The sequence below is a fragment of the Canis aureus genome, chromosome 5 (assembly GCF_053574225.1).
Source record: "Canis aureus isolate CA01 chromosome 5, VMU_Caureus_v.1.0, whole genome shotgun sequence".
NCBI lineage: Eukaryota > Metazoa > Chordata > Mammalia > Carnivora > Canidae > Canis > Canis aureus.
This window is the reverse complement of record NC_135615.1, coordinates 29,543,260-29,560,754: the sequence shown is the minus strand read 5'-3', so window position 1 is coordinate 29,560,754 and position 17,495 is coordinate 29,543,260. Positions and strand designations below refer to the sequence as shown.

The 17,495-nt window shown below is 51.1% G+C and overlaps 1 protein-coding gene across 5 annotated transcripts in view; it reads right to left on the bottom strand.

Moving 5' to 3' along the window:
* Nucleotides 1-2,215: 2,215 nt before the first annotated feature.
* Nucleotides 2,216-17,495, bottom strand: part of SFMBT2 (Scm like with four mbt domains 2) — a 214,950-nt gene continuing 199,670 nt past the window's right edge. For 4 of the 5 annotated variants that reach the window (XM_077897285.1, XM_077897287.1, XM_077897288.1 and 1 more), the window contains 5 exons: nt 15,006-15,181; nt 12,163-12,329; nt 11,607-11,870; nt 10,751-10,879; nt 2,216-5,478 (listed from right to left, as the gene is read on the bottom strand). In XM_077897285.1, the coding sequence (XP_077753411.1) occupies nt 5,338-5,478; nt 10,751-10,879; nt 11,607-11,870; nt 12,163-12,329; nt 15,006-15,181 (877 nt within the window). In that variant the 3' untranslated portion in view covers nt 2,216-5,337. The remainder of the gene's footprint in view (nt 5,479-10,750; nt 10,880-11,606; nt 11,871-12,162; nt 12,330-15,005; nt 15,182-17,495) is intronic. The other variant, XM_077897289.1, reaches the window with a different exon arrangement.

Genomic DNA, 17,495 nt, shown 5'->3' with positions numbered 1-17,495 from the left:
CCCGAATGCCCGTCCCGTGGGCCTTGGCTCGTCCCCAGAGCCTCGGGAACGCTGTCTGAGCGTGTCGTGGGAGATGGGGAGAAGCATGTCCCACCCGAGACAGAGACTGCATGGCTGGGCAGGGTGGCAAAGGCAGCTCTTGCTCTCCCGAGATGCCCAATGCCCACTGACGACATGTGAAGGACAAGCGTACGTGTAAATACGGTTGAGTATGCTCCCCCAGACGGAGCGTGGTCTCCCTCACGATGCACCAGGCAACCACGGAAGAAGCACCATCGCTGAGTGTGGGAGGCCCAGGGGTGATGTGTGTGTGGGATGTACTGCAGTGTTTTGGGAAGAAGAATAAACGCAGGTGCCATGAATAAAAAGCTCCAAGGCTGGCAGGTAACTCCAAAAGACTGCACGGGACCTTCAGAACCTACAAACGCATGCTCTGGCGCGTAGCAGGAAAAGAAAAACACAACAGAATGCAGACCCTCCATATAATATTTGTTAGTAACCTTACACAGAAAGACACAGACACCACCAAAGAACTTATTTTTACTTTATTAACAATGTGGCTTACAACTTTTTTTCAAGTAAAAAGGGTTTCTTTTCATTTAGAATAAAAATTAAAATATAACTCTGATATAGATTTTCATTTATTTACATGGAAACATATATACAGAATACAATCTTACAACAAACCAACAACATGCCCGTTTGTCCTGCACATCCCAAAAGTAAAAACACGGATTTTTCCTTTTACACACCGAACCATACACAAGATAGGAATCAAATTTCAATACCAACTACTCAAACTGGAATGCAAAAAACGGGAAAAGGGCTTCTGACATTCACGACTAGGGACAGTTGATGCTTCTGGATATCATGCTTGCTCCCATTGTGAACAACGAATGAGATGATTTTTTCTTCTGTCATTAAAAAAAAAAAAAGAATTGTCTCCAATTTCTCATCTTAAGCTGGTTTTCAGCAAATGCTGGTCCCAGAACTTTGCCTTCCCTTCGGGGTATGCGTCAGGCCCACCTGAAGCCGTGCCGTGGCTTGGCTGCATGACCGGACCTGCGTGCTTGCTGGTACGGAATCCTCGCCATTGAAAACCAGCCAGGATGGTGGCAAGACCACCGCTCAGGAAACCGTCTGGGTTAGTACTCATCGCTGGAACTAGAGGCGCTTCTGACCCACACCCGAAGCAGCCACTGTGTCAGCAAGTACAATTTTTAGATTAAGTGGACCAAAACCAGCACAATTTGATTTTATCGCATCCATGTTTTGGGCTACTTGTCAACCAACTCTAGTGATAAAAGCTAGAAGAACCAACTGAAATACTTAACCGAGTTAAAGGGACTAAAGCAATTTCCGGAAAACTCTTGAACAGAAAAGAACGGTAGGTAAATGAATAAGAGGATCACTAGTTCGTCATAGTTGCAAATAGAACTTTTCCTTGCTATTAGTTATTGCACCAAGAGACACGGGCAGTCTGTCTATCTCTTCCACAATTTCTTCCTTAAAGACTACAGGGACTTTAATTTACTATTGTTCCCTTCAAAAACAATTGCACACTCGATCACAGCTTTCTAAGGACAGAACAGAGTACTTGGATCCTAGGTTCACCATCTCAACCGAAAAGGCAACAATGTTACTCAAATCACAACAAAGATTTTAACGCTACGGCTTTTATAGATCTATGTACAGAAATAAACAGAAATGGGTGTTCTATGCAAGAAAGTATGAAAACCCCCAGTGCTTGCAAAATGAAAGGAGGGCGGCTCTTAGGAAGGCGTCTGGTCTAAGATAAAAGGCAAATCTCAGAACTTGCCCGCTGCAACACTCAGAATTTCTGAGAGACAAGTTAGGACACTCCGACTGAGCTTCAAACACCGATCCAAATCAGCCTCCCAGAGATGACAGCCGGGTGGGTGGGGGTCAGTGTCAAAGGTCTGAGTTATTTAAATTTATTGAAGAGCCAATCAAAGCAAACACAGGAAATAACTCTTTCAGATATGATCAAATAAGGTAAAGCAACCTAATGGCCGTGCAGCCCAAACACTGTGTGTGTGTGAGTTGACCTTTGATCAAATGGACCGAATTTTAAAAGTGATGGGTGAGTTCTCTGTACTATGCAACTGGAAGGGAACTGGTTTCCATTTTTCTTTTTTGGTTTATTTTTGAAAAGCAAAGAAGTTCGTTTGCAATGCCAGCCGTACCCTGTTCCTTTTAGGTTTTTTTTTTTTTTTTTTTAAGGTTTATCCTCTTGTGGATGGGATACTTTCCCAATACAGTACAGATGCGGTCAAGAAGGCAGGAGCTGGACAAGCTCCCACAGTTTTGGGATGGGACTGCGTGATGACTCCCACCATTAAAGGCAAGGTGGTATTTCTGCCTCACACTGTACAGATGGCGAAGTGTCTACTTGGCTGGGAGAGCGGACACACGCTTCTCATCCAGCTCCAGGAGGTAACGCGTGGCAGGGTGCATCGAGGACCCAGGTAATCAGAGCACAGGACTTTGGTCCCAAAGTATCATCACAGAGACAGAGTGGAGGTTGTGGCATCTAGGGATGGAGGAGGTGGGCATCACTTGTTGGTGTTCCAGCCGACACATGTCTGGCCTGGGGCTGCGGTGGTACCCAGGGTAGGGCGTATAGAATCAGCATTTCCTGCCGTAAGAGACACAGTAACCACGAGGTAAAGGTTCCTTGGAAATCGGCCCTATTTATGAGACAGAAGCTGGTGGGGGGTGAATCCTACAGAGAAACAGACGCCACCTTCCCATTCCATAGCCAGGTTGCTACCCATGTGAAGTGCACCCACCAGCGCGAGTCCGCAGAGGGTCCAAGTTCAGGAGGATGCTGGTGACACTGACAGCAAAAGCATCTTCTGGGTCCTGGAAGGGTTCTTGGCTCTCAGAGGGCCAGGAGGTGGCATACACAGCTTCATGGGGGAGACCCCAGAGCTGGGCCCTCAGCCTCTGGCCCCAGCTACGTCTTCCTCCCTCACGAGAAAGTGGAAGGGGGTGAAGAGACCGACTGCCATACAGAAAAAGACTGAAGTTGGGGCGTCTTGGGTGCGCAGCCCCTTGGGAGGCAGGAAGCTTCGCCAGCAACGGTGGCCACATCTCGCCCAGCCTGCCAGTGGGAGATCCTTCCAGATCCTCTGGGGGGCCGGGGGGCTCCAGAGATGCCTGCAACATATGCCTCCGTGATGTAGCACCTCCTTCTCTGTACCTCTACCAGGAAGGGCACAAGAAGGGGACACGCATCCTGTGAATACAGTGCCACGTCGCAGCCACCACAACCCTCTGCTCTTGTTCCAGGTACAACAGGAATAGCTCAGCTCAGAAAGGCCACGGTGAAGGATCCTAAGTGAGTCAGTGCAGGGAAGAAGCCAAAGATCTCAAAATGGGTGCCCTTTCCGACAGACTCCACCAGGCTGAGCGTTTAAGGCCAAAAGCATGTGGCTGAGGAGGCAGGGGTGGGAACCCGGGAGGAGACCGATGCTTCAGCCTAGGAGCTGGAAGCCCAACCGCAAGCCAAGGGCCAGTCAGCACGGATGCTCCCTACCTGGCCACCACACTGCCAGCGCCAGTGTAGGACACTGGTCCTTCCGTCACTGGTCCCCAGGCAAACCCACTTGCCAAACATTTAAAACATGGTAGAAATCAGCCAGGTGTGGGGGCGGAGTAAAAAGTTACCTGCAAAATAGGCTTCTTTTTTGCGTCTGTAACAGCAACACAGTGTGAGTAAAGGTCAGCATTAATAATCAAACTTTGCAAAATCTGACAGATAATCATGCCATAAAAATATAGCAGAAACGTGACAGCTAATAAGCCCACCACACGATGTCACTGCAGCTGCTGAGACTCTAATCAAGGAGGAGAGATCAAGATAATTACAGTACAAACGTAGCAGTAGGGCAGGCTCCCCTTCCGTGTCCCCTGAGGGACAATCCAAAGGTCTGCTTTCCTTGCACCCATTTCCAAAGGCATTTGGGCCACTGACCACAACAGAGGAGAGCCATCCATTCGGGTTTCACTGAGTGCACTGGGTCCCTCACACGCAAACGCAGATGAAGTGACTGGTACAAAAACAAAACAAAACAAAATCCCAGCCAATTCTCAGAGCCTCAGGTCTCTCCACAGGTGACGCGACCAACGTAATGAGAACTGCCTGAGAAATGTCATCAGGAACCTCCAAACCAGAGTGGGCTACAGGAGACTGTAAACACAGTGGTGACATGAGTCTTCTTCACCTATTGTGTCTCATGCGGGCAGATCGGAACTCGCCTTTAGCAGGAGCAGGAGGTGGACAGGAACATCCAGAGTGATCCCGTCATCCAGGGTCACAGTTGGCCATCAGCCGGGCCAGCGGGAGAGCAGGGCTGGCCCAGGTTGCTGACGTGCTTCCCACCAGGAGTGTCCGCCTCCTCCATAGCCATCCCAGGGCCGGGCTGATGGAGCGCACTCAACGCCAGCCTCATCAAGAGACTCATTGCAGCGTCCTCCAAGGGGATGCGGCTGGTTTATTAAAAGCTTCCTGATGCCTTTCCCACTCCTCTCTGAAATTAAGCTTTTCTTTCGATACACAGCTCAGTATTTCCCAACAGACTAAAGGAATGACTCCCTAATATGGTCACAATTAAATGAGAAAGTTAGCAGTGTGTGAAGTTCTCTAAGAGATTGCAAACGGAACCCTCTACAGGCTCTGGGGGTCCATCCCTCAGGAAGAACGGTCTCTCTGTGATGACATGCTGCCTGCCTTCATGCCCCCTGCTTCCTAAAAGGCACCTCTGACAGGTGATGCAGGTGTAGCCCATCCTTTCATTACCGCACCCTGGAACAAGTGCTTTGGGGAACTAAGTCGCCCCCAAGATCAAATTGCAGTGACACCCATGCGGCCACATGTGCATCGTTACTAAAGAAGTGTTTGTAACAACCACAGCAGAATGACCAGCCGGGGGTCCTCCATGGGCACGTGGACAAAAGCCTTCCACTGTGCCTTAGTTTTCAAAGCAAAGGGGGCTGTGGTCGAAGAGAGCCCTTAGTGGGGAGCTGCCTGGTTTCCAGACGGAGCAAGGCGAGGCGTGGATGTACAAAGAGGCTCTTCCATTTTCCACGGCGCCCAACACTGTCTAGAAGCCACTGGGGTGGTCCTGGGTGTGCTTGCAAACGTGGCCATGTCAAACAGGCAGGAGCATGAGCAGGGCCCTCCCTGCTTCCCGCTTTTCAGTGCTACTTAGTGCATGTACCATCTCACAGTCCAGCAAAACGAAGCTGCGATCCCTAACCCTCCCGAGACGCTGCGTCACCGAGACCATGGATCGCTGCTACAGGGCAGTGTCAGTTGGCATACTGGGCGTAGAAAGCCACTTTCACTCTCTCGATCTGATGGCACAGCTTGATGGCGGGCCCCAGCTTCAGCTCCATGCACTCCTGCACCGTGGGGAGAGTCAGCAACAGGAGCGCTTGGCCGTCAATGTCCTGCCGGGAAACAAAGTCATGTTAGAGCCCAGACACTGTGCACCAAGGGAAGGCATTGCACATGGCAGGCTTCTTCTTGGGGGCCCAGGCCATGAGGGGCTGGTCTCCTCACCTTCAATTCACAGGAGTGCGTGGCAGCAATACCCACTTGACTTGGGGACTCTCATCTTTCTGGTTAATAAAAATCTTTCTCTCAGACAATACTGGCTACTCTGAAACTCACATGCCTTGGCTGGTGGGACGGAGAGGGGGTCCAGGTGGGCTGCTGCAGGACCTCCTCCCTCCCAAGCTTACAGCCCCTGGCCCCTGGCCGGGACAGTGCCTCTAACCCCCATGCACCCCCGCCCTTCGTACATTCTGCTGTGACTCCCCTGTGAGCAGGAAAAGAGCTCTCTATGAAGAGGGGCAGCTCTGTCTTCTTGGACAGGGCCTGATGTTTCATCATCGAAACAAGATGCTAGAGAGATGGGCCACTACCCAGAGCAGTTCTCCCCTGAGGAAAACTCAGGTACTGACACACACACACAAAGGCACGCTTCTCCATCTGCACAGCTGCGTCTCCCAGAATGAGGTGTACAGGGTCTGCCTCCGGGTTTTGTCCTCGCCAGCCCTCTACAGCCATACAGCCATGCCCCGAGTCCGCATGGGGACTGTATCACTAGAGACTGTTACGCTGCAGCTGCTGCAGGAGGAAGAGACTATGGCTCACCCCAAAGCTTTAGGATCACCCCACTGGACACCTCGGCCTCTTCACCAGCTCGCTTCCTATAACCATATTTACATAGATGTTGTTTGAATGAAGACAAGACAGTCTTCACATTCCAAAGGAAGTAAGGGAAGGTTAGCGGTAAAGGCCAGTGGTAGAAGGAGAGCAGGAATCGAACCCAGCAAATGGGAATTTCTGCCATTTGGAGAAGCGGTGAACCCAGGGCTCCCACAAGCCAGAGACGTGCCAGTCCTGCAACTGCACACAAGCACGTGAATCTCAGACATCATGCATCATGAATTACACAGAGCTTACGTTCTTAAAATTAGTGGTTTATCGAGCTGTCTTAAAGATACCAAAAGCAAAAAAAAAAGAAAAAAAAACCCAAAATGGGTATAAATGTTGGCCTTCGGAGGACTAATGGTAGGAGCAAGCATAATTTAGCATATGATGTTTCAAAAGCCACCTCAAGGTGCTGATTATCCCTAATAAGTACAGGGGCAATAAGGACCAAGCCTTAGCTTTAAGAGTTCCGACATAAGTACAACTTAAACCATCCAGATTATGTGGGCTTGAGCCTTGATGTGCACAACGACAAGCGCTTGTCAACCAAGACCCACACTGGACCTTATTGAACCCCAAAGTGAGCCAATCAGTCCTGAATACATGCTGAAAGTAGGAGACAAACTAATAAAACTGTCAATGAGTTTTTGATGCTATGATTGTTTTTTCTTTTTCTATAGTGTTTTTACAGGTTACTTTCTCTTCAGATCCCACCTCTAGGGCAAACTAGAGGAAGTGCTGAGAAACAGTGTTTTGCTCAAGGTCATGAACCAAACCATGGCACCTCCTGACCTGGGACCTGTCAGCTGACTCCACTTTCTGAGGCAAATCTGCCTAATATTTTATCAAAACTTGACAGAATGGGTATAGGCCTGGGGATACATAGTCTCGTGAGTATCATGGGACTCATAAAAACACATTTTAAGTAGGAAACAGGATGATGTTATAAAACCATGTGCAGGTGGCTTAACCATTATGTTCAATGAAGAACAGAACAGAAACTTCTTTTAGGGTAAAGGAAGTTTTTTTAGTTGGAGATTAATACCATAAAAACTAGTTGATCTACCTAAGATCATTGAGTTAGAGACTGTATTGGAACTAGAACCATGGCTTGCTTTCTTTCTTTTTTTAAGATTCATTTATTTATTTTAGAGTCAGAGAGAGAAAGAGAGAGAAAGAGAGCACGCACACGCATGCAGGGGAGGGGGCAGGGAGGGGCAGAGAGAGGAGGAGACCAGCAGACTCCCCGCTGAGCAGCAAGACCGACGTGGGGCTCGATCCCAGGACCCTGAGATCATGACCTGAGCGGAAACCAGGAGTTGGACATTTAACTGACTGAGCCACCCAGGTGCCCCTAGAACCATGGTTTCCAGATATTAAACTTTGGAGGGAAAGCCGTCACTCTAAACACCCATACTTAGGATGGCCATCCTTGGACATGTAGATTCAATTGCAATTGAAAGCCAGTCCTAAAATGCTTCCATAACTCTCCGCAGACCACAGCAGTGAAGGCAGCCGCCATATGCAGGCACCACATTTAAGTGAAGGATGTCATTTATTTACTCAACAAGCGTTCCTTGAGCACCGTCTTTGAGCCAGGCACTCTATGGCCTCTGTGGTTACCGCACTGAACAAACGAAGACTCCCTCCCAGGAGGGCCATTATGATGAACAGACCACTACAATACAGAGAAAATAAAGTATGGTCACGGAGCTACGGGCTCAAATGGATGGGAACACAGCCAGTCTTATAGGAGGAGTCAGGAACGCTCCAGAGATCAGGTGATGCCTGAACTCAGACCTAAGGGGCCAAGGGGAATCATTAAGGGGAGGTTGGACCCATGGAAGGCAAGTAGTCCACGAGAGCACGTACCCAAGGAAAGCTCAGAGACACTGAGGGTAGAGCCGAGATGGGCCCAGATGGCAGTTAGGATATGGGAACTGCTGGGCTGTGTGAGCAGGAGTCACTAAAGATGTTAGAGAAGTCACGTTATAGGACTTGAACATCCACAAGCTGGTATTGGGCACAACGTCCTGGAATGGGTCAGTAGGCAGGGTGGGGAGGGCATGAGGGACCAGGGGTGAGGATGCTTACTACGGGGTAGCACAGCTGAGCCCGGTGAACTGGGGTGCTCCCCGTGGGGTCCATTACAGGGTGCCATAGAGTGGCCAGCCCAACCACACACCGCATGTTCTGCGTACAGTGCACGAAGGACGGCAGTGATTTCCAGAATATACAAGTCACTACGCAAACCAACAACAAAGACAAACCATGAAAAAAAAATTAGGCAAAAGGCATGACCAGATACGTCACAAGTGAAACAAAAGTGGTGAAATTTGTGGTGGAGATGCCAGCCTTATCAGGGAAGTGCCAATGAGGCCCACGACACAATTTTATGCCCACAAGAGTGACAAAGTCACACAGTACTAAGTGTTGGCACAGAAGTATATGGTAACGGGAACCCCTACCCCATGAGTGGAAACGTATGTTGGTTCACCTACTGTGGGAAACCTTATGGCATCACCTCGAAAAAGCATGTGAGAGGAACTCAAACAAGAACACGATAAATGCAAAATTTGGAACAGTATTTACCGGTGGTGGAAATAAAGGGGAGGGGACAGTAGATGCAGCCTTGCAACAATCCTCTAGGCTCCTCCCCGGAGGGCGGCTTTCAGAGCTGTTCCCTTTATCAGCATGCCCCCGATGTACAAGTGTCACGTGCACTCTTCAGGATGCAAAAACTATTCCTCAGTAAAAATACTGAGTCTACACCTCAGGTGCAAGGTGTTATTCCTCGCCAGTTCTTTCTGAAATGCTTTTCCTTTTGCTACATTTTTCTCACGTCTCACAGCCCAGGAAGGAGGAGAAAGGATTCCCCTGATAAATCAAACCTTAGTTTCTGAGGAGGTGCCAGGTCTTTTAAAGTCGTTTTACATTTCTTTGCAAAATATCGACTACATTGTTTGTATCGTCAGACCCCAAAGTAGATACTGGAGACACACAATGAGTGAGATGTGGCTCCGTCACCGTCCTGCTGGGGGTCGGGGCACAGAAACACGGATGCAGCTGGCCCAAAGCAGCACCTCCCAGCAGAGAGAGCTGGGCGCTGAGGCCCGGGACCCAGGCGTCAGGGGCGGCCTCGCATTTTAATTCACTTTTGAGAAGACACGGCAGTCAGGGCAAGGGATCTCTTCTACTCTGTTTCCCCGTTCTATCCTCGGCACCTAGAAAAATGCCCGCCAGACACAGAACAAGGGCTCGTTAACGTGTGTTGAATGAACAAAGGGGAAGACCTGGTCTGCCCACGTGAATTCACTTTTTCCACAGTGGGCCCAGTGGAAAATCTGGGGGAGTCGCTGCGTGCGTGGGAATCAGAGGCCCTTCTTTCTCCCTTCCTCCCGGAGTGCCCGCAGTTACCCTCCTTCTAGGGTATCGGTGTGTATGTATCATCTTAAAAAAAGACCGTGCACACACACCTTTAACTGATTATACAGCAAACAGTACCTTCCTTAAATATGAGGCCCCGAAAGACACAGTTAGACCATGAGGCAGCGTGAGAAACGGCAAGACTTCACACGAGTGCAAGAGAGCAAGTCACAGGCTTCACTGGAAATTCTATCTGCAGGGTGGCTTGTGTCCAGACGGGCAATTTGTTTCCACATTAGTTTAAGGGGCGATGTAAAAAAAAAAATCCCTGACTTAGGGCTCAGAGCAGGTCTTAGGTTTTAGCTAAATATCATCTTATCTGCAGAATCAAAGTTCCTTTAAAGTACAGAGTACGCCGATCATTTTGCATTCAGTCATCTCCCAGCACAGTGCCTGACATTCCACAGGTTTTTAACGTCATTGCAGAGGAAGGAGTGAAAGAAATGGGGGCACTGAGAGGAACAGGGAAGATGAGGAGACATACTTGCCCCGTTTCTCCCACTGAATAGAACTAAAAGCCCTGGATGTGATGAATCAAATAAACATAAGGTGCAGAGGAGAGAGAGCCGACCGCAGGGACCTGGTGGCCCGAGAGGGCGTCGAGAGAGTGCCTGGGTTTGTCTGTTTGCCTCCCAGGCCAAGACCTATCGCTAAAGAAGCTTCATGGGTGAAAAGGGCCCAAGGGAGGCCTGCTCCCTCCAGCCAGAGGACGGGGGAAAGGTAGCCGAGGGAGACAGACACCTTTTAGACAAAAATGGCTTTACTGCAGGACAGCAGGACAGGCCCCCTCCCCCCGACCGACACAACAAAGGCCAGGCGAGCGCCCCGACCCCCAGGACTCCCCGCCCCCAAGAAGGAGCATCTGAGAAGACAAGCTGGGGCTTCCGTCTGTGCTTGGCAGCAAGGAGCCCCCCACGGAGGTGTCAGCAGGGACTGAGTGTGAGCCAGGCTTGCACCCCCCAGCATCCCGGGAGCAACGTGGGGAGGCCGCCTGCCCTGCCAGAGCCGTGTCACAGAAAGCAGCTAAATCAGCAGATCAAACAAAACTGAGCAAACTCAGCCACAGAACCAGCGCACCTGCTCCTGAAATATCTTGGCCAAGGGGGCGCAGTCAGTCAGCTTGATGAACCTCACCACGTCAGTCACCGTCCACTCCAATGGGTTGCTCTCCAGAACGAGTCTCTCCTCGTCCTCTTGCTTTGCATCCTGATGGGAGAAAGGAGGCAGGAGGTCATTGGATCACTGCAGGGCCTGAGCCAGACTTTCCTCCTCCCTCCAGCCTCTGCCTGGGCACCCGACAGGCTACAGAGACTTGGGGGTTCGAGGGGCGTTCTTAGCATCTCGCCTGGGTTATGACTTTGCCTCCCATGACTTGTGTGTCCTTAGAGGTCAAGAGAAAAGGCACCGTGAGAGCAGGAGCTGAAAAGCCAGTTGAGGAAATCCCGGGCCTGCCTGGTGAGGATGCACCTCCGCTGCAGAGATGGTACGCGGTGCCTGAGAGCCTACGGGAGGCAGCCAGCTCTTGCCCATTTATTCTGGTGGTGATGGTGCCCATGACCTTCCAGCCGATCGTGTCCCGCCTGTGGGTCTGGGGGAGACCCGACACGCTGACCTAACCTTCTGCGGCCACACAAGGGCCCCGTGAAGGGGAAGCCCAGTGGTCAACGGGACCCTGAGGACTCATCAGGTCTGTTCTCCTGACAAGAGTCCTTTGCAACTAGAAAACCTTCCAGAGAAACAGGTGCTATTACTGTCCTGGACTCCACTCAAGACGGGAAATCACCAGGCCTCTCCCCCAGACTTGGACCCTGGGCTGCAGCTGCCGCTATCGCTCCTGGCAGTTTAAGCTGGGAGCCCCACATCAAGGCATTCTTCACCAGCCTGCCTGCACCCTGGCCCCACACAAGCCCACCCTGGGGCCCTCGGGTGTTACCTCCACAGGGTCGTGGCCGGTGGCCGTGCCCTGGTCCGCCCCCTCGGCACGGGAGGCCGCCTGCACCCGTCGGGCCCTCCGCGGCCTCTCCACGGGCGGCCGGCGCTCTGGCTCCGAGTTGCTCCTCAGGGTGACCGCCCTCCGGGGCCGCACAGAGGGCACCTCGGCCGAAGAGGTGTCCGTCTGGTCATCGCGGAGCTCAGAGCTGGTTTCCTCACTGCCAGTGTCCTCGTCCATGGCATCTGCATCCTCTTCCTCGCTCTCCTGGGGAGAAGGGGAGGCACTAAATCCAGGGAGGCCTTCTCCTGCCCAGCTGGCCCCATGCACACCCCCTGAGCGGACCCCAAGAAGGGACCCCAAGGCCCATCCTACTGTCCCCACCATGGTCCCTGTCACAGCTCTCCCCCAGCCCGCAAGGCCAAGCAGAATGAAGCCACTCTCAGCGACCAAGGAGCTGGGGCTTCCAAACACCCGGCGTCGCATGTCAGCTGTGGCCTTGCCCATGAGCAGCCCATGTCCCAGGCCAAGGCGGGAAGGCGCTCCAGGCCAGACATACCTCCCCTGAGCCCGTGGCGAAGTCCACGGCGGAAGACCTCCGCTTCTTCTGCACGAAGATGGATTTTCGCCGCTTCCTTCGTCTGGCTGGCTTCGGGTGCCCGCTCTCGGCGCTGGCTTCCCCGATTGGGGGCTTAATGATCTTCTTTCTCTTTCCGTAATAATAGGCTGCAAGGGGACAGAGGACGGAAAGCGTTTTCTAGAGGTTGTGCACACGTACATACGTGGACCCAGGGGGACTACAGAAACGAGAGGACAACCGGGGAGGAGGAGGAGAAAAGAGAAGAGAGAAAGATGGCTCTTCCGTTCAGAACAATAAAAATCCAACATCTCATGTGGACATCAGGTTTCCCTCTGTCTCTTCCGTGGAGGAGGAGACATTTCTCCAGCACTCTCATGGTTCGAAGGTGTTCTGGGAAGGACTGTGAGTCTTCAGAACTCAAATATTAAAGCTCCCTCCACCTGCCCATGCCACTGTATTTGCAGACGGGGCCTTTGAGGAGGTGACTAAGGGTGAGTGAGGTCAAGACAATGGGGTCTTCCTCCCATGGGACCAGCGTGTGGGGTGGGGGGGAGGGGAACGCACGCCAGGGGCAAGGGGCAGGTGAGGACGGAGAAGACGGCCGTCTGCAAGCCCAGAGAGAGGCCTCGGGAGAAGCCAGCCCACCAGCACCTGAGAGAGGTCTCTGTTAACACGAAGAGCACCCGGGAGAGAATCATCGGCCACCCTTCAATAACGACCCATGTGTTTTGTAAGTTAAATGCATGTTCAAGTCATTGAAGCCACTGCTAAGGATCCGGTTTTCAATTATGATCCCGACCAAGACTCATCACGGAAAGTCTCGACTGTCCCACAACATAACCACCTGCAGAATGGGAACCTTGATCTATGGTTGAAAGGAGCCGAGAAAAATACCTAAACACACCGCTCCTGGGGACAGTGGAGCACGTACTCTGCAGTGCAGTGTGGTCCCCATACGTGGCCACGCTGCCACGTTCCCATGGAAAAGTCACCAGGCCCTGACACCCCACTGCCTCACATGCAGAACGAGCCCAGTGGGACCAAGCGGAGCAGGACGATCACTGCTTCACGGTTGTCCCCAAGCACCAGTTACAAGTGGATAAGCACCTGTTCACACCTAAGAACCCCGACAAGTCTGCTGCAGTTTGTTTTTTTCCAAGCCAGGTGGGGAATTATGATGGCAGGGGGAGTACGGGAATGCTTTGCCTTGTCCCTCAAACTCAGCTAGATAAACACCCTCAGGGCCTCAACACCCAAGAAACTGATCCAAGGCCTGAGAGAGCGAAGTGTGTATCTACAGGTGGTTTCCTATAAGCCAGACGCTGGAAATCAGCACAGTTTCACTGACTACAACAAAGGTGTGTCTGCTTGCAGAGCCTTGGGGTTGCGCCGGGTGACGCTTGGCCTCGAAGCTCTCGATTGCCCCTCAGTGTGGTTTTGTCATTTCCCCCTGGGACATCTGCAGCCATAATAACTGTAACCTGACCCAGGGATTTTAGGATTTTCATGCTTTATCATCCCAGACCCAGAAAAATCTCTAAGTCATTTTGGTCGTGTTTAATTGGAGCTTGGTTAACCCGCCTCTTCCTATTTTTAAGGTCAACCTTCAAGGGCAAGTTTAGCTCTTAGTCAAGTCCTCTGTGATTCTGGGGCATCTGTTAGCAAGCAGCCCTGCTCCAGGGGGTCTCCCCTCTGCCCAAAGGTCATAGGAGGGGGAACAAGTTCTCCAGAGAGGACGGGACGTCACCACACCCGACCCACACCCAGGTGGCTCTGCATATGTGAGCGTGGCTGCAGAAAGCCAGGCAGTCCAACCTTCCAGAGGAGGGTGCAGACTCTTGGAGATGGAGCTGAAAATGGTTTAGAATATCCCTGCACCTGTACAGAAAAAAACATGTGGAAATTCACACTCTGAGTGGAGGTTCAGGTACGTTCAGATCCCTGATTGTGACACACCAGGTGATCCACCTCAGCCGGCTGGGGCTCCCGGCACATGGACTGCGCTCCGAGGCCCTGTGGATACCCTGGCAGCCGGAGTGTGGGCCGGGACAGCGAACCTGCGGGCCACTGAGACGGGGATGCGGTCACCCCTGGGTCAGAGATGACTGAGGGCAGAAGCGGGCATCAGAGGGAGTCAGCAGAGCTCGACATAATCTGAGTGGCTGCCGTGCATGCAGAAGGCAGAGCTAAGGACAAGACCCAGGAGAGGCCACCAGAAGGCGGAGGCTCCAGGGTGTGGGGACAGAGGAGGCTGACAGCAGGACTTCCTGCGGGGGGGAGGTCAGAGCAAAGGTGGTGGGGGCGGCCAACCCCGCGTCCCAGGACATGAGGGGCAGTGGAGCCTGCGAGAGCGTGGACAGTGCAGGCTGCTTCTGCACCGAGGGAGCCATATAGACGGGAGGAAGCCGTGTAGGACGAGGTGCTCACCTCGCACAGAAGGGTAGAGGGAGACTCTCCTTGGTCAGCGTAAGGACCAAGAAAGCCATTCTGGTTACTTGCCATGACCAGGAACCAGTTTTACCCGGCTTTCCTTCCAGCCAGATCGTTTCCAAACTCAGCCAATGCCCTGAAGTTCAGAGCATACCCGGCGTCATCTCTCCTTTGCCAACGCCCGCCGGTGATAATCTGTTCTGGGGTTGATCATCCTGTCCCTCTCCTGGGCTGGGAACGCATAAGTATCGCCACAGCAAATCTTAAAATAATTCTTTTGCAGCATTTTCCGTGAAAAATTATTCAAGAGTTTGAAAACAGAACAGCCCACCTACGGCCTTCCCCACCGTTTAGGCCCGCAGACCAGTATTCTTTCCGTGATTTGAACTTACTGTACTTGGTTTTGGTATGGATGGAGCAGTTCTCTGGGCAGTTTTCCGAAACCAGCACAGGACTGAACAAGTTTGGGCAACACTCTAGCTTGGCGCAAACCCGCCGGCAGAAGTCTGCAACTTGGTCGGATGTCCGTACGATCTTGGCCACGGCCCTGTACGTCTTGCCTCTGTATCTGGAAAGAAGGAAGGGAGAGCAAGGCAAGACCACACGGTTACTCAGACCTCTTCTGTCTGCCGTATTCCAAAAGTAGCCTCGTGACTTTCTAACAACAAAGTCGGCTGTGTGTGATTTCCACGCCATTTGCTTTGATCGCCCCTGAGGAGCTCCGAGAAGTCTCCCTAAGGAAGCCCGGGATCGTGCACAACACCTGGGATGAGGTGCCACGGCAGACTGGCCACCACAAACATTCCCACTTGGCATCGTCTCGCCACGTGGTATACGTAATTTAATACTGGCTCCAGAACGCTTCTGAAATCTAGATAGTATCACTTGTTGCTCATCATGTTTGAGGGAAATTTTAAAAAACAACAACAAAAAAAAAACCTTTCTCCTGCCTAAGAAAAACCACATGCATAAAACCAGAGACTGTCTCTTCGGAAAAGCACATTGGATGGATTCTTGTTTCAAAAATGGGCACCGAAGCCCTGGTCCTAATATTTACAGTAACAACGATGTGACTAAGGCTTGGCTGTAAAGAGGAGCGCCTGGATATAGGTTCGAACCACCTCTAGACCCACTTTTAAAATATCATTGGTACAGAACAATGATAAACTTCTCAGGTAGCAGCAGACTACTGGTCGTTACTCAGTTGACACGTCATGGAAGCTGGAGCCCACTGACATGAAAAATGCCTCAGCACTGTGGGGCTTGTTGAACCGCACGCACCCTCCCTGGATGTGCACCCCCATTTTGAAATCTTGAACAACTTATCTTCCAGAAAAACAGCAGATGCTCAGCCAGATGACGCTCATGTTAGGCTTTAGAAGACAAACCACAACCCAGAGGCGTCGACTACCCAGAAAGCCAACGTCGCCCTCCCACTGCACGTCTGCAAGGGTGATGGCCACAAGCTCTCTGCCAGACCTGCTCTGCACACTTGTGTTTCAGGTTTCCAAAAGCCTGACACAAAACAACATGGGCCCCAGGCAATGAGTGCAAACAGTGCAACGTAAGGAGAACGTCATTTCGGGCAATTTGCAAACAAAGTATTACATTCAAAACCAAGATCTGGTTCCCTAAAAATAATGTGGTGACAGGAAGAAATAGGATAAACTGATCCCGACTTTCTTTCAACCAGGCTTTCTTTCTACACTTCTGAAGACTAGAAAAATCTTCCCCCTCCCGACAAATCATTTTTCTTTTCTTTTTTACAGTATCAACAGCAAAGAAATTAAATTCTAACTTGAAAAAAAAAACTGGACTTTTGTGTTCATTCTCTAGTCTTTCAGATCCCAGTCCCTCTGTACTGATTGTTCTTGCATTTCTCTGAAGTGCCGAGCTTGGCTTTCTGTGTAGTAAGAGCTAAAAAGCAATTCTTTGTAGATAAGATCATGCTCTCGATCGCACAGCCCTGAACAACTGTTGATTTTTCTGGGACCTCTATCGACCCCCGATGTAGGAACACATCCCCAGCTCCGAGGAGGGCTCCACGATTCACTCTTGGGTAGTTCCTGATGGCTGCTTTTGTCGTGCTTCATAATGAAACCAGCACAGTTCTGTGGACACGGCGCATCTCTAATGTTCTGGGGAAGCCAGAATAAAAATATGTCCCTGGTGCAACTTCCCTGTGCAGTTTTTCCCACTACAGTGTTGGTAGCCCTGGGGGTCTCTCTTCTAAAGAGCTCAACATCAAGATTCTTAAAGTTCCTTTAAAAAAGAAAATGATATAAAGTACAGAAGCAGGAGAAAAAGGGAAAACTGGGTCCCAATTCAAACCATTGAAGTAGGGCCCCCAAGACAGGTTTCTTCATACCTTCAGATTCCAACACAGCGAGAAACACCTTTGAGGGACAGAGCAGGCCAGGAACTGATGCCCACGGCTGTTTCTCCCCTTCTAAAGGTTTGGGGTGACTCCGGGGAAGCAAGTGTTTCAGTAAACCTTTCCTAATTAGGAGACGCCAATCGAAATTTATGAGGATAGAATTATACAGCCTGGTTTTAAAAGTAACAGAATCCCCTCCTCTGCCCTTCTGGAATGATGAGTCCATCGTGAAGCCCTGGTGGTGGAGGAGAGGGTGGGGAGACTGGGGGTCCAGAGGGAAGGACACTTAGCCATGTAATTTATTAAAAGTCCCAGCAAGACTGCTGTAAACACAACACGAGATAAGGTTTTTAAAGCATGGAGTACAAGTGCTGTGAAGAGAGGAAACTTGAAAGACACGATCAAGCTAGTACGCAGCACACAACTCCTTGGCATTATGATATCGGAAGGAAGGAAGGGAGGGAGGGACGGGAAAAAGAAGTAAGAGATCACTGGGTCAGGGGCA